At 38.6% G+C, this 17,502-nt stretch overlaps 1 protein-coding gene across 5 annotated transcripts in view; it reads left to right on the forward strand.

Annotated features, from left to right (window-relative positions):
* The window catches only part of AKAP9 (A-kinase anchoring protein 9), a 203,728-nt gene that overhangs the window by 76,555 nt on the left and 109,671 nt on the right, over positions 1-17,502 (forward strand). For all 5 annotated transcript variants that reach the window (XM_019508400.1, XM_019508402.1, XM_019508404.1 and 2 more), the window contains 7 exons: positions 3,521-3,617; positions 4,490-4,582; positions 5,943-6,320; positions 8,881-9,105; positions 10,360-10,500; positions 10,991-11,094; positions 13,389-13,597. In XM_019508400.1, coding sequence (XP_019363945.1) covers positions 3,521-3,617; positions 4,490-4,582; positions 5,943-6,320; positions 8,881-9,105; positions 10,360-10,500; positions 10,991-11,094; positions 13,389-13,597 — 1,247 coding nt within the window. The remainder of the gene's footprint in view (positions 1-3,520; positions 3,618-4,489; positions 4,583-5,942; positions 6,321-8,880; positions 9,106-10,359; positions 10,501-10,990; positions 11,095-13,388; positions 13,598-17,502) is intronic.

The raw sequence follows: 17,502 nt of genomic DNA on the forward strand, positions 1-17,502 counted from the left end.
CCCCCCAACAAACAATACTTTACCAGAAGAGGAAGTGCGTTAGTTTGATCCGGCTCCCCAGTTTCTGTATAGATCGGGTGCTTCAGCGGGCCTTTTTGGCACTTTTACCTACTACCATGCCACCACAGGCTGAAGCATCATCTCTCTCCAACTCTGCATTGTTACTCCATCTAAGTAGGGAGCTAACTTCCCCCCAGGAGTCAAGAAAAAGATAATGGAACAAATCAGCTCTATTTTAAAAAAGAGGATAGTTTTGTTAATGTATTCATTTCTGACTTAGTGAATCCTAAGATTGACACACGCTATACAATAGTATGTAGGAGCTGCTTATTTATTCAAAGGAAGAATAAGAACGGTAGAAGTAGCTATAAAAAGTTATTAGTTAAAAATGAAATGCCACTGGCTTCAAGAATTGATCAGGCATTCTGGATTCCTCTTTATTTTAGAGCTAACTTATCTAAGACTTGGTATTACATAAAATAAACTACCGAGGGAAAATAAGCTATAAAAATGTTATAAATCCTAATGTGACCAAAGGTCATAACCCTCATGGTAGAAAATATTACCTCTCTACTTTATTTAGTCTACACAATTCTTCTTTAGCAAGACGCTTATTTCTTTCATTTTAGCAGTGCATATCAGAGGAAGAATTAAAATAATATGAGGCTATATAAGCTATAAATCTTAATATTTTGTATTCTGACTTAATATTAGGCTTTTATCATCTCTCTCATGAGCAGAGATAGCTAGAGATTTGTGCTTAGTCATATGAACTACCTGCCAGCATCTGAAGATTTAGCATAACACTTGGAATATAAGATAGGGTTACCATCTGTCTGAGTTTTCCCAGACATGTCCTCTTTTTGGTTCCTCTGTCCAGGCAGCTTTTTAAATGTCAGTAAATGTCTGGGATTTTGCTCTGCTTTTGCTTTCCCAACACTTCCTGGCTTGCCTTAGCAAGGTGCTGCTTGGGGCTGGGGGGATTGGGGGCTGGACAATTGGAGGCAGGGCCATCACATGCATCTGCGCACGGTCCCGGCAGCTGCAAGCAAGTAAGGCTGTGGGGGGTGCATGGCTGTGCACGTGCGTATGTGTATGTACATGGCTGCCGGTGCTGGGGCTGCAGCAGGGAGGGGAGGCAGGGAAAGGAGGTGGGGGGGTTCTTCAGGGGCAGCAGAGAGCTGTGTGGGCAGTAGGGCTTGGGGGAGGGCATAGGGCTATGGGTCAGGAGTGAAGGGCTGGGGGGCTGTGACTTGGGTGTGAGAGGCACTGTGGGGGTAGGGGACTGGGTAGGGAGCACAGGGCACCGGCAGGGCCAGCGGACTGTGAGTTGGGAGTGAGGGGTATCAACAGGGATTGGAGAGGGGGGTGCTGCAGGTTGAAAGTGAGGGGTCAAGGCATGGGCATATCACTGCCTTCCCCCTTCCCCCCACAGTCATACCCCCAAGTGTCTTCTTTTTTGAAACTGTAAATATGGTAACCCTAATATAAGAACAGCTATCTGATATGTCCTAGCATTGAGAATATCTAAATGTAGATAGAACATAATAGACTTCTTACCTATCTTTCTCATCCAGATGTATGCCTTGTCTCTTAACAAGCCAGTTGTGTAATACAAGTCAGAGGAACCGAATGTGTGGGGGGCCCCAGGGCCCTGCCCCGCCTTGGAAAGAGGGCTTTCACCTGAAAGGCATAAAACTTTCCACATGTCCATAATCTTACCTCCACCCCCAGCAAAAATACAACTTGACGCCTATGATACAAGTAGGCCATGCATCTGACATTGGGCAGCAAAGTAAATGGCTGCTTACAGATGTGAAGGAATAAAAAGAAAACTGCACTTTACTTTCAGCTCGGTGTGCCCCTGCACCAAGCCCAGCGCATGTCCAGAAGAGGTATCACATTAGTTTGACCTAATTTTCCCAATGTCTGTACAAGTAGGGCACTTCCGTGGAGCATTTTTTGGCGCTTTTATCTTATAACTGATTGAATTAGTTTTAGATAAGTGCCAAAAAGCCCTGCTGAAACCCGAGGGTGAAAGATCACCCTATTGATGCAACTGATCATTCTCAAACTTACAGAAACTTTAAAAGTTTAAGATTACTATATGCATTGAATTCAGCATTGTGAACCATTTTCCCTGGCTACTAAGTAGGATGGAATTAGTAAATCAATGCTAGTAAATAAAGTTGAGAATCTCATGCTAAGTACTGCCTGCCTTAGACCCAGGCTGTGTTGTTTTGACCCACTTCTCAAAAATGTTGCTGACCCTGGGTTTAGACTAGCAAAATGTTTTGAGATTAAACTATACATATTTTACTAAATAATTGAGTAGAATTTGTAAAAGTGCCTACCTGACTTAGCTTTTATTTATAATGCAGTTGGAGAAGTGATTGCAAATGCATACACATACATTAGCTATTTTTGCTTTTGCTCCCCATTCTAGATAAATTAATGGCAGCTGCATGTGCACCTTGAAATGCACAATGATGGAGAGCTGAGGTTGTGCTGCCCCAGGCCACTGCCTCCGCTGTCCACCCGGAGGCATGCATGCATGCACCCACTACTGCCATGAAGCCTGGCCAACTGTTTGCATCCTTCTGGTGGATGGGCTGCAGAACCTTGGTATCGGTGCCATGCCAATGGTGACTGCATGCGTGCCTTGGTGCACAGAGTGGGGAAGGGAACAAGACAGTGCAACCCTGGCCCCTCACCCACCATCTGCCTAGAGCCATGCATGCAGCTGCCACCAGCAGTGAGGATCAGGCTCCTCATGTCTCCCCCTACAGTCTGCCCCATATATGCCAAGTCAAGGCATGGGTCAGGGTTGAGGTGTTTTTGGCACTTGAGACATAGCCTTAGAACCACAAGTCCTTTTCCAGTAAATAAGAACTGCACTCCTAATTTACTTGAGTTCTTTTGAAAATCCCAAACTTTGTGTTTAAGTTTGAGTGGCCAAAATGTTGTACTGCTAGCATATGTAACTACAGGATCCTAGCTCCATTTCCTATACTGTCAACTTCACTTTACTCTTCTAATTTGTCCTGTTCACTTATCCTCTATTGTTGCAAATAGACAACTGTGATAGCAGCTGTACCAAGTAGGATGTAGATATGTCAGTACACTGGAGTTGATGCTGATTGTGGGGGCAGTACTGCACAGAGATGTAGCTGGGCAGCACTAACTGGCATGGTGCTGATCACAGCTGCAGGATCAGCCACTGCTGGAGTCATGGCTCTTTTTATGCCCCTCTTCCTGCCCTTCCCCCAGCTTACCCCTCACCTCCCCTGAGGCTGTGCCCAGTGCTGTGGCCCAAGTTGCCCCCTTTAGTTACTGCAATACAAATAAAACAATAATCATTTTTCATTGTTCTGTTGAAGAATACCTAAGAGTTTGCTTCCTATGCACAATTGTCCTTGCTCTGATAATGTTTTATTATTTAGTTAACTGGCAGGATTGTGACGTTTAAAGTGAATATTCTGAAATATTAAACTCCTACTCTTTTTCTTTTATATTTTAGTATACCTGCAGACTCACAGGTAAACATTAAAGAGGTCATGCCGAAAATGAAACACACTGAAAATGTTTCTCAACAAAGTACAGATGAGGCAGTAGAGGTACTGTGTAATTCAAAAATATTAATGTTGTTAAGTATTCTCATCATAAATTATTTACTTATTTACTTATCATTGAAATAGGAGTTATATTTTATAGCAAAAATAAATTATTATAATTGTAATAGATTATAAGCCATAAGAAATAACTAAATAAGATGTAGGAAATGAAAAATATTGTTAATTCAGTCCATGAAAATGCATTTATCAAAAATTCTGATGGGCAGTAAAACTTAATTGCTTTTTCCATGTACCAAAGATGTATTTGGGTTGTGCCTCTTCCTGCATATGTTGAAGGCAGTTCTAGTGTTCCTAGCTCTTGTGATTTTTTTTTTTTTCTCTTCAGTCTTTCAGATATTATAGTTTTTCTTATACGACTACTTCCAGAAGTTATGGGTTTATGAGAGAGTCTCAACATTTATTTAAAAAGTGTCTAGACTTTGAGGTTACAGAAGATATGAAATGGTAATTCTTAAATGCTCAAAAAATAAAAGACCAATTAAAAGATAAAGTAACTGCCCTGATTCTTTGGAACCTGGCTTATGATCTTGAAACTTTTAGCAATGGCAATACTGTAGCTTAGGTGTGCTGAGGAGTGTGATGTGGTCATAGCCTTTCTGTTCTTTTCTGTCTCAGAGTTCAGACAGTATTGGAGCATTGAATTGGTACTTATCTTTTAGTCTTGCTTTTATAGCTGCTTATGGAGAAGCAGTAAGAAACATCTTTTACTTATTGGCCAAAATTACTTCAACTAACTTAAAGCTAATCATAAGGAGGAAAATGTTTAGAACTGTCAGCAGCTAAGCTAAAACTTTTAGAATTGATGCAGCAGAAGCAAGGAATCATTTAAGATTTTTTTGACATTTGTATTGCAGTTTCCTAGTGAAATAGAAGTAAAAAATGAAATGAATATTATTCAGTTATTGGAAAAACAGTACCAAGAACGATTAGAACAAGAAATGGCTAAGGTAAAACTTTACAATAACTTTTTTAAACTGCATAACCTTGTGTTTTTACTTATTAATTCTGGCAGCTCAGAGAACTAGAGAACAAATATATTTTTATCTTTATTATCTTTATAAGGAACTGTTTCATTCTGGTTATGGATGTAAAGAATCTTGTAAAACTTATATGAAACACTAAGCTTTTGACATGCTTTGCATGAAGCGTATACAAATCCTACTTTATTTTTCTTTTCTTTTTTATTCCTTTAGTGTACACTAGTAAACCTCTTTATTTTCTTAACAAATATCCATCTTCTTGGTTGTCCTATCCCAAAAATCCTAAAGCAGTAAATGATTAAAGTTGGTTCCTCTGGAGAAACTAAGGGCATCTTTACACATGCTTCAAGATGGGTGAGGGAGGGGGTGCTTTAATTACAGCCGCTCTTGTGAGTAGTTCTAATTAAAGCGCCCTCATTGTCTCATGTATTCAGTATCCCACATTTCAAAATGGTAGCAAGGGCACTTTAATTAAGCTCATTTGACAGGCTTTATTTAAAGCACCCCCACCACTATTTTGAAGTGCAGGACGCTGAATGCATGTGACACAGACTGCTGCAGCGTACTAATTAGTATGCATAGGAGCAGGTGTGGGGCACATGTATAGATGCCCTATGTGTATTGCTATTAACTGATATTTTTAAGTGTCTGCATCTTCATCCAGCCATATTCTAGTGTCCTCACATTAGAAATTATTTAGAAAGTTAGGAGAGAAGATTCTTATTCGTTTGCACTCTACATTTTGTTGTTGATTTTTTTTGTTTGTTTGTTTTCCTTAGAATTTGGGTAATGTGACATATTGTAAAATATGAAGGGTACTATTTAGGTTTTATGAACAGTTTTCACGAGAACAACTATGCCATGTTTGTTTTTTGATGAAAGAAATTCCTCTCATTCTTGCAGAGTTTATTTTCAATTCATTTACTCATTAGAAGTATATGAAGATTTTAGGGAGACAAAATCCATCTCCTTTTATTCTAAGACTACATACTTAAAAAACAAATCATCAGTCAATCAGATTAATAAAAGATACTTTTTGAAAAATAAACAGATACTTGCCTGGTTTGTAGTCAGACTGTAGAATTCAAGTTTTTGAGATTTTTTTTTTTTAATAGACAAGATGGTTTAAATCCCAGTAATATTTCTCTATTTTAATACTGTATTTTAAAAAGAAATATCCTTGAATAATTGCTGTGCTTTATTTATAGCTTTTTATATTAAAAAGATTTAAAACTGTTATTTTAATTGCATTTACTTGTTTTACTGATTTTCTTTACCAGTAATTGATGTCGCGGTGTGTTTTTAAAGACGCTATTTTCTTATTCAGGTTATCGTGCAAATGAGTGTAGCGTTTGCCCAACAGACCGAACTGGCAAGAATGGCTAGACAGAAAGAAGTAAGTCTGTCAGTAGCACAAACAGAAATTGTTCATCAAGAGGAAAGGCCTTTTGAAATTATGCAGAAATGCAGTGAAGAAGAGTTAGACATCCATCTTGCCAAAGAAAAGAAAAAAGACATTAAACATGAAGAACTGAAACCACTTAGCAAGGAACTCTGTGAAGAGTCCAGTGATATTCCTTCTCTTGGAGAACAGTTTAAATCAACTGCTGGGCCTGGTTACACGCTGGGACCAAGCAAGCAGGAAATGAAATTATCAGTTGAGTCTTCCTCCCAACACACAGAATTTGAGCTGAAGGAAATACTAGTAAGTATAAAGACATTGTCAATGTATTTATTCTATGAAATAGCGTATTTGTATATTTCAGACCATCTCATTTCATGTTCCATCTGGTCACAAAAAGTTTTACCATTATTCCAGTTACTGTTATGTAGCTTAGGCCATTATTTATTGGGGTTTTAAATTTTTTAATGGAAAAAGGCAAATTTTAATGAAGTTCTTTAGTTATTCCCTTCAGTGCTTAATGTTGAAGCATTATATTTGTTTGATCACAAAGCAAATGTAGTGAAATTGAATGATCCAGTTCTTGATCAAAGTTGCTAGAAATGGCATAAATAGTTAAAACTTAGCTAGATTTAGCAGCAATTTTTAATATTAATTAATATATACTGCTAGTGCTATAGATAAATTGTGTAAATATATGCTTTCTTAACCTAGCAGTGTCCTTCTTAAATGCCATCTGAAAGGATAAATTATAACAGCAATAATTTTAAATAATGATCTGTATCAAATGTTTTCATGTTGATTAACATCTTCATGTTGTTCTCAGTAAGATTAGGATTTAAAAAGAAAGAGCATCTTTATGCATGCTCCGGGTTGGGGGCAAAGGGAGCGTCTTAATTGGAGCAACTCTCAGGAGACGCTCTAATTAAATCTCCAACAGCGTCTCATGTATTCAGAGTTCTGTGCTTCAGAATGGCGATGGAGGTGCTTTAACTGAAGTTTGTTCAATGAGCCTTGGTTAAAGAGCCCCCGCCGCCATTTTGAAAGGCGGGTACACTGAATACACATGACACCGAGACTGCTGAAGTGTTCTAATTAGAATGCTCTGTCATGTTCTAGAACACATCAGAGCAGGCATCAGGCATGCATATAGGTGCCCAGAAGTTCTATATTGAATACTATAATAAAGATGCAAAAGAACCAATCATAATAGGTCATCTCATTTTTCTCCATCACATTTGTGAATAGACTCAGATAAAAAATGTTGTACAATATAGTAAATTATTGTCTTTGTAGTCCATGCATTGCAATTATTTGAAACCTTAGTATCTATATTCTGCTCGGTTTGAAACAAATTTTATGTTGTACTTGCTTTTCATAATTTACTTGAAAGGCTTCTAAAATGCAGAAGATTCCTTGGAAGCAGTTGCAAGAAAATAAAAGATACAGATTCCATTTTAATTTTTAAATAACTTCAAATGTGTATGATTGATTCTTGTTATAATTGCACAGTACAGAGATTACCTTCTATGTTAATGTCTGTTACTGAAACGCATAATATATAGATTCCTATACTTAATTAGCACCATAAAAACAAAACTTTACTTTAGATTAATCTTTGGTAAACAAGTCATTGGTGCCCTGACCTGAAGACCAAATGCAAGTTTGTAGCTTAAAACAACAGTATACAGACCTAAGACATGATAGTAGCTGCAGTCACTATATTGCAGTAGTAAAGGATGATGATTAAGTAGTAGCATTTTTTTTATAAACTTGAGAAGTGGATCATAAATTGCAGTGAGCAGGAGATTACAATAGTCAAGGTCAAATAAAAGAGCATAGAGAAGTTCCTGTTGTCCTTTATCAAAAAAACCTTGATACTATATTTACTTGATTCCAAGATGCTTTTTCCTTCATTTAACATGAGGGGAAAGGCCCTTATTTTGGAATCCAAGTATGATGTGTTATGGGGCAGGCAGCAGCTGCAGTTCCAGCTCCAGCCCAGCCCTGTAGTAGCAACGCTGGCTCTGTGCCACTGCCGTGGGGTGGGGAGGGTTATAGTCAGTGCCCCAGGATGTAGCAGGGATGGAGCTTACTGGCAGCAGAGCAAAAGTAAGGGGCAGGTGGGTGGAGTTAGAGACTTTGGTGGGGAGGGAAGAAGGGGTGGGGACCTGAGGCTGTGGAGGGCAGGCGCAAAGTGTGGGCAAGTGGCAGGGGGGGACAGGTGGCAGGGGAAAGCTGCCTGCCTCCCCCACCATCTCCACACTGCCTGTCCCCCACTGCACCTTCTACTATCTGCCTCCTTACTGCCTGTCCCCCACCACTCCTCATTGATGCCTGCCTGATTACTGCCTCCCCACCACCTGCCCTCCATGTGCCCCCCCAGTGCCTCACCCAAGGGATGTCCCCTACCACCTGCCCCGTTACTGCCCCCTCATCATCTGTTTCCCCCCTCCAGTGCCTGCAGTAGTACTGGGAGATGATTTAAGATGACCCTCCAATAATTTGGTTCTAGACATGGAAAATTATTATACATTTATAAATTTTCCTTGTCTGGAATCTGATTATTAGTGGGTGGTCTTAAGTTCAGGGTTGTCTTGAATTTGGGTAAATATGGTACTTGTCTTTGTTTTGGAAACCATTCGTGTCTTTGTATTGTTTACAGTTGTGAAAGGGATTGTTCTTTCTCTTGTGGGGGCAGCTTATGATTCTTAAAATTTGGACTTTCAAGAAGCCTGAAACAAGTTGATATTTTGGTTGATGGATGTTATAACTTGTGCAATTATTTTTGAAAAAACTACTTAAATATTTCATACAGTATGTACCAGCACATATGATACTAAAAATAATTAATATATTACAGCAAAATAATAGTATGCTGGCGTCCAGCACAGAAACCTCAAGTCAACTGTTGTTGTATGAAGAACGTTTGGAAGACATGCGACAGGAACTTGTGCGACAGTATCAGGAACATCAGCAGGCAACAGAAACAGTGAGACAGGGGCATATGCAACAAATGGAGCGGGAAAAAGAAAATCAAGAACAGCTCTTAGCGGAGATTGAAAGACTTAAAATGCAATTAGCGGAGGTAATATGGGCTTGGAGCAAGGGCAGCTGACAACTGAACTTAGCTTTTTTTTGAGACCTCACTACAGCCAAGCAGATTTAAAAGAATACATTTTATCAATGCCTTAAACTGTCATGAAGCTCTTCTGGTTGAAGCCTTCATCAGTTTTGCCAGCTTAATTGATGGCATTAAGCAGTCTGATCTCCTACTACTGCATATTTGCTGTTTCTACCTGGATATCAGGTGAAATCAAAACAATCTTGAATTCTGACCCATTTATTGCATTGTAGTGGTGCATCCATATGTGTCAGATGCTTCATTTCAGTGGTGCAGCATTTCAAAAATATGTATAAAAATAAATATGAGAGAACCCTAAAGTTCTTCAGTTCCATAGGGAATGGAACTCCACTGCAATACAAGTGTCCACCAGTCCATTATTATGCTCCTCGTACACTGGATTTTACCTTGAATACTTTTTGTTGTCTTCATGAGGAAAGGTGGTATAGTGGTGATCTGCTATTCCAGATCACTGTGATTTGTATCTGGCTAACACTCCTGTTTCTCCTTTGAAGCAACTGCAGGAGTTTAGATAGCAGGTCTAGATAGCTTCTTCTAGTATCACTGTGGGCCTATTCCCATCCTTTGCCTTAGGATTGCTCCCATAAGGTAGTATTCTCTCTGTCCATGTCGTCCTGGCCTCTGTCTCCCTTCCAGCACATCTAGGCATCAGGAAGGGCTGGACTTATTGATGAGAGACATTGAGTTAGTGATTTAGGCTTCTAGCTTCCCTGTCTTCTAAATGTTTGGCTATGAGAGCTGTATGAGAAGTAAAATGTAAATTTAAAATCAAGGATACTTTTCGGTCTTCTGTCTTGTTATACATTTTTTTGCCTTGTATGACTGCAGTGAAAGCCTATTCTAAAAAACGTGCTATCCAGATAGAATACTAGATACCCTACTATAGTGTGTGTGTATGTGTACATATACACTGTGTGTGTGTGTGTGTGTGTGTGTGTAAACAATGAAGTTGTAGCATCCAATACAACCATACTGCTTTAAAAAAGGTTTATAACAATTGTATGAAAATTCAACTTAAGATACAAAATACACTTGCTAGTTTTTGTCTGTTTTTGGAAAAATTTTCGTTTCCTTTTAACCATTTGACAGAATAGGCTGTATTTTCCTTGTGCAAGATATGTTGAGTATTAGAAGTGACAGAAATCATTAATACCCAAAGGTAAAAGCCATACAACCTCTATGATGGTTCTTTTATAGAGTGATTCAGTGGAGAATGACAGCTTGGTTACGGAGAGAGAGAGAATGCTTTTAGAGGAACTGGAATCATTAAAGAAGCATTCTGTACCTGGACGGGAGAGGTTGTATTGTGAGCTACGTAACAGCAGTACGCAAACACAGGTAAATATGGACTTTGACTGCCTTTGAAACCCTGGCATATACATACAATAGGATTTTTTTTTGTCTGCCATTCAGTACAATGATGCATGTTAGTATTATTTGTTAAGTTTTATTTAGACGGTATATACTAAACAGTGAGGAGAGGTGGAGCCTAAGTTATGGATCTTTTTAATTCAGGTAAAGTCCAATTTTAATGTTGCTATAGCAACATCCAACCAGAAACCTAGGAAGTGTTTATTAAGATAACAAACTTCTTTCTAACAAGCCTTGCCTTCGATCACTCGTATCTTCCCCACTCCCTATATGTTGTTATTGTTCCTTGATACTAGTAATCTTGGACAAAAGGATTGCTTTTTTATTTCAAATAGTACATAGCTTTTGCAGGTGTTTTATTTCATGATGTAACTGTGCATCAGAATAGCATGTTGAGTCCAGCATGACAGGATTTTTGTCTTTTTTTTCCTCTCTCCCTTTACAAAAATTAATTCAGAGTGAAAAAGAAAATCAAAATGAATCAAAAGAGGCCATCTTAGAGGATGAAGAAGGAAGAGAGAACCCTGAAGAAACATCTTCAGCAATTCTTTCTGAAGAAAGGTACTTTGAATTAAGTCTAAACTTTAATTAGAAGTTTCCACAGAAGCACAATGGTCTGTTTTCAGATTCAAAGTTTTAAATGTTGCTTATGTTGCACAGCATAATTTAGTGGCAGGGTTGTAGTGGTATTGTAGTTACTATTCTCCAATGAATACGAGAGAAGCAAGCTTTGCTTTTCATTTACATAATGTTGTTAAACAAGCTTATTGTATATGGTATTTAGCTTAGACTGTATTTGCTTCTTTCTCAGACATAAGGAGAGACATTTGGGGCTCAAAGCTTGTCTAGCATCTTTCCCAACTCTGTAGTATGATTTAGACATTTATAAAATAGTGTCTCAGAAATTTTCCGTTTGGTGGGGGGGAGGGCAAGGAATTGTGCACAACTCTTTGTTGTTCACTTTTTATTGCACTTAAGAGATTGCATTATTGTAATAAAACCTCAAAAATTTAATTTATCTTTGTAAAGTCTCAGCTTTCATTTTAAACATAAATTTACCTTGAATGACTTCATTGCTGTCTCTTCTAACTTTTATGGCCTTGCATGCTCCCCCATTCTCTTGATATTTTTTTCTGAATTTCAATGTGGAGTCTTGATCACACAGGTGTAAGCACAATTGATCATCATCATGGAGTACAGTAATTTTTTGAAAAGGCAGGAATTCTGAAATTCATAATTGATACACTGTACTAATATAGATAACATTTTTAATGTTTATAGTCATGTATTCATTACATATAAGCATATATATATGACTCATATCTGGGCTGTTCAACTTTTAAGGGGCCAGGGACCACATCAGTGGGGGCCATGGGTCTTGGGCACCGAATGCCGCCCATCCCACTGCACAGAGCTCCCAGATGCCCCATTGCTGCGCTCTCTCTACCCAGGGCAACCTTCCCTCCAGCCTCCCCCAACACTGCTGCTCTTCATGCTTACTGCACCACACGTTCCCTTCCTACAAACTGCTGCTCCTCATACTCCTACCACGGCACTACGTGTCCTCTGCTACTGCACCCCCTACCTGGGCATCCTGACACCCTTAGGTCCCCAGCTGCAAATTCTCTGCTCCACTAACTAGCAGGCTGTAGGCTCCCCCAGTGCACTAGGCTGTGCTGTGCTCTACTACCCCCCACAGTAGGCCGAGGGCAAGGGTAAGGGTAGATGGGGACGGCCAGAGGAAGGGGGAACCTGAACCCCCTGGCTTTTGCTGCAGCCAGTGTAATGGTGGGAAACAGCAGCCAAGCAGGAGCCTGGGAGCCACAACTTAGCCCCTCAAGGGCTGCATGCAGCTATGAGCTCCCAGTTGGGCAGCCCTCCTCCGTATTTAAAAGTGCATATTACCAGTGTAAAATCATAATTACACTGGATGTTGTGGTCATCTATAACTATAGATGGGAAATAATACTTATTGCAGTATTCATTTTTATTTTTCTAAATTCTGCCCCATGGGTATTGAGGCCTTTCAAGGCCTATTTTAATGGGTTGGAAGAAGAAGGTTTTCTTTAAACTAGAAAACAAGCACTTTTGTATTAAGCAATATTTTTGTGTGACAAGGTTGAAGTTTTGTCTTTTTACTAAACTGGAGTTAATTTTATTTCACTTATTCTTTTACTGCACTCAATGGACATTAATTCCCAATAATTAAAACACCACTTTAAAAAAAATTTGGAGTGCAAAAAATTGTGGCTTGTCTTTCTTAGTGTAGTATTAGCCTAAAATATTTTACCAAAGTCTGAATGTCTCATCTTTTTTTGAGATAATATAACATTATTTGTCTTGTAAAGAGTGGTGGCTTCAGATATTAAAAGCATCACAAAGGGTCTACCTAACCAGTCTCAGAAGTTCAAGTTGTAAAATTCTTTCTTGTTTTCAGTCATTGCTAGCCATCCAGTCTTAGCCTGTGTCCAATAAAGCAGGTTTCACAAGTTGTGAAACATGGTGAGGAGAGAGGAGGTTTTTAATTGGATTATTGACAAATGTGGCATTGCTTAACTATATTTAAAAAGAGAATTGCCGGGGGGGAAAAAAATCTCAAAATTGTAGTTTTCAGTTCTGTGTTGTAAAATTCTGTGATGCTTTGTTTGACTGTGGACTGCTGTCAATATGCTAATATAGAATGAATATATATGAATGATATCTTGCAGTCTTAAGAAAATACTAATTCTACTGAATCAGTAACAAAATTTTCCTCATTCTAGTATTTCATGTGTAAAACACAAATTGTATGTCCATGCACAGGCAGGAAAAGTATCAAATTAGTGATTTAGTTCCTGTTCTGTCCATACATATAGGCATGCTCTACAGAATGCTAACAACGGACTCTTGAGGATTCTGTTAGAAGTTGTGAAGACAACGGTTGCTGTAGAAGAAACAATTGGTCATCATGTTCTTGGATTACTGGATAGAGCTGGAAAAGGCCAGCCATCCTCTAAGATTGTAGCATGGGAAAGTAAGACAGAAGAGTCAATAAAACCATGTGTCCGTGTGGGATATGAAAAAGGTACTGGTTCTGTGTTTACTTGTATGTTATATGCAAGGCCAATAATATGCAAGTATTTTTTACTTTAAAAAGTGCATTAAAAAAAACCAGGTACTCTAAAAATTAATTACACGTGTTTTTAAAAAATAGTATGTATGAGTGTATATAAGAGATTCATGTGATGTCAGTTGTTAACACAAATATCTGATTAAATGGTTTTCAGATAACTATAGCACATCCCTAGGCAATTACTAAGCTAAATTACATCTTTGTCACAAACTTTGTGTAAGTGACAGTATATTCTTGTGCTGCCCTTGGCAGCCATTAAGATAATGGTGTCATTTGGAGCTGAGGAATTTTATGCTGGATCCTAACAATTACATGACTGCCAGGGATCAAGCAGTGGGCAGCTATGTTGAAGCAGCATGCTACAATTTATTGCATGGTTAATGCCTGCCAGGACCTGGGAAATGGATTAAGAGAAACAGAAATAGAAAGGCCTTAATATTCCTCTCATTTGTCCCCACTCCAGATTTTATACATGGTGCTGTATAAATTTGCTGTCACGTGGGGGATGGGACTGAATCCAAAATCCTGTCCCCTATTCTGCAGAAGCTTCTTTTCCTGTGCTGTGTCTACTGCTGCAAGTAGCCAGTACAACCCGCTAAGGGGTGCTTTATGCTCCTTCAGTCTTCTATGTGGGTCTTCAGGATAGCTCACAATGCGACTTGATATTAGTACTCTATTATACATGCCTCATTTAGAGTCTTAGTTCATTCAATAAATATTCTAGAAAAATATTCTAAATCCCCCAGACCATCAAATTTAGCTATTAGGAATACATGCTTTAGAGTTGTTACTCAGATGTTAAATAAAGACTTAATTACCAGTTTTCATTCAATGTTCATGCTTCTGAATATTCTCTGTACTGTATAACATTAAATGTGTGTCAAGTTACTACTTGGCCATATTATGAAGGAGGAATATAAGAGTATAGTAAGAGACAGAATCCAGAAAGCCAAGGCACAAATAGAGACACAGGTAGTAAAGGCTGTGAAAGGCAATGTTAAATACATAAGAAGTAAGAGGAAGACCAAGGGAAATGAAAATCCTTTACTAGACGAGGAGAGGAAGCTAATAATGGACGGCATGTATAAGGTTTAGGTGCTTAATGTTTTTGGTTTTTTCATTTTTGCTTTAGTCTTTGCAAAAAAGTCCATTATTAGAAGATAACCACAGCAAAAAGGACAAGATAGTAGGAACTCAGCTTAGAGCAGAGAAAAAACAAGTCAGATATTTTTTAAGTTAGATGTTTTTATATCAGCAGGGCCTGATGCATTCATCCTAGACTACTGAAAGAACTCGCTGAAGTAATTACGCAATTGTTGGCTGTCCTTTTGAGAACTTACGGTGGTCAAGTGTGTTCCAGAAACTGGGAAACAGCAACACATCTTTTTTTTTCTATATAAAAAAGGGGGGAAAGTAGTGCTGTGACAGACTGGGATGTAATTCCCTAGCTTTGATACCTGGAAAGATATTAGAACAAATCATTAATTACTTTATAAGCACCTAGTGATTAGCCTATTGCTTGTAACAGCTCATAAGAATTTGATAAGAGTCAGTTATTTTAACCAACCTGATTTCCTTCACTGCTAAGGTGTTGGGCCTTGTAGATGGGGTGAGTAGTAGATCTGATGCATCTTAGTTTTTGTAAGGCTTTTAACACTGTCTCAATACATTTTTATAATTAAGCTAAGGAAATATAGTTGAGGCAAAATAGTACTAGGTGGGTGCCCAACTGGCTGGATAATGGTACACAAAATGTAGTCCTTAATAACTGACGGCCAAACTGGGAAGGTATTAAGTGGGATTTCCCAGACATCTGCCTTGGATTAGTAATTCTGAGTATCTCTATTAATGGCATGAAGGACAGAGTTGACTATACTCAGTACATTGGCAGAAGATACCAAGCAAGCTGAGGTAACAATTAAGAGGACATGATTAGGATTCCCAAGATGACTACTGCTTCTCCCTGGGCCTACACAAAGCAGGAGCAGAGTTCAGTGTTAACCCTCTCACAGCTGCAGCAGTAGGTTTTGGCTGAAGAACCACTAAGATAGTTGAGGGTGAGCAATCATCTATATTCAGTTTGTTATTTAATGAAACTTGTGGTGTGGAAAAAACCCTTCATTATTTACAGGCACTCATATAAAGAACTATTTACAGTGAAGAAGTAACAGTCATGTTACTGCCTTTCCAAGGGTCTGGGGGCTAGCTTTGTTGCAGTCCTGCCATACCAGGAAGTTCCTGCTACTTCGCCCACACTGTCTCCTAGGATGCCACGCTTCCTGGAAACACTATAGACGCCGATACATTGGCACAGAAGCTGCTCTGACATGCTGGAATTCCAGTACAAGTTTAAAGAATGATTGAATCTATAAAGTTCATTGACTTGGTTACTAGATAACAAGCTTTTATTTCCAGAACAATTACTGAAGTTCAGATTTCAGTGAGAAAGCATGTTGAGATTGTGTACGGTAATATAGTGACTTAGCTATAAGTTAATTCTGTCTGAAGATTTGGACCTTCATTTGTCACAACAGCTTCAGAGGGTGACAGCAGCTACTACAACAGCTGCTGTCATCCTCCCTCAGAGCTCTGCTTGTGGAAGAGTGACTTTTAAACTAAAGGCCACTGCTGTAAATCCCAGCAGCAAATTAATATGTACACTCTTGTCTGGCACAAAAACATATTCCAAGTAAATTGGGCATGACTAGCTTAATGTAATTCTTAATACATTTTAATTCATGTAAAAAAAAAACCAAATCTCCCAAAAAACATGTCTGTTTCCCCACCCCCACCCCCTCCATCCCGGAAACTTCTGAGAAAATGCTATAGGATTTTTAAAATACAAACTCTTCCTGGGCTAACTACTCTAGATTTTACTACATTATGCTGTGGATAATTCAGGAATAGGAGGAATATAATCCAGCACTTAAATCATCTCAGTTCTGCTCTTTTAGCAAGGGAAAGAGAAATAAAAAATGGTAAACACTTTAATCTTAGACCTAGATTTTCTCCACTCAGAGCTCATTGAAGGATCAAAGCCTTATCATTAAAGTAAAGATATGTGACTGAATAAACATAAGGAACAGGTCTGTTAAACAGATATGTGCCACTTTTGCATTAGTCATGTTTTATAGTAGAATAACACTTTGAATTCAGAATATTAAATTAATATTAATATTAATGGACTTTTTTAATGTTAAAAAAAAGACTTTCTTTAGATAACTGACAGAAGTTTCCAAATTGCAAGAAATGGTTCTCATGGGGGACTTCAGTTATCACTGGGACATCTGTTGGGAGGAAAACAGCAGTTCAAAGACTATCTAGTAAATTCTTGGAGTGTATTGGGGTTATCTTTTGATACATGTGGTGAAAAAGCCAAAAGCTCTTTTTGATTTCCTTCTCACTGGCAAGAACTGGTTGAGAATGTGAAGTGGAAGATGACTTGGACAACAGTTACCATGAAATGATAGAGTTCAAGATCCTGAGGGAAGGAAGGAAGGGCAGCAGTAAAATAAAGATGCTAGGCTTCAAAAAAGCAGGCATAATATCAGGGAGCTGATGGGCATGATCCCCTGGGAGGCAAAAAAGGAGTCCAGGAATGCTGGCTATAGTTTAAGGTGGCTGCGTTAAGTGCATAAGAGCAATGTGATGGAAGAATGGGAAGTGCAATAAGGCTAGGGACAGACATTACATACAAACCGGTTTAAGTGATCAGAAGCTGGTTTAAACCTATAACAGAACAGGCGTTCAGTGCGCATAAACTAGTTTGAAAATGGCTGAAACTGGTTTGAGATAAACCTGGTTGAATGTAGTATCAGACTTAACTGATTTGGCTCTAACCAGTTTATGCAATGTCT

The sequence above is a fragment of the Gavialis gangeticus genome, unplaced genomic scaffold (genome assembly GCF_001723915.1).
Source record: "Gavialis gangeticus isolate Ggan-Ray unplaced genomic scaffold, GavGan_comp1, whole genome shotgun sequence".
Classification (NCBI taxonomy): domain Eukaryota; kingdom Metazoa; phylum Chordata; order Crocodylia; family Gavialidae; genus Gavialis; species Gavialis gangeticus.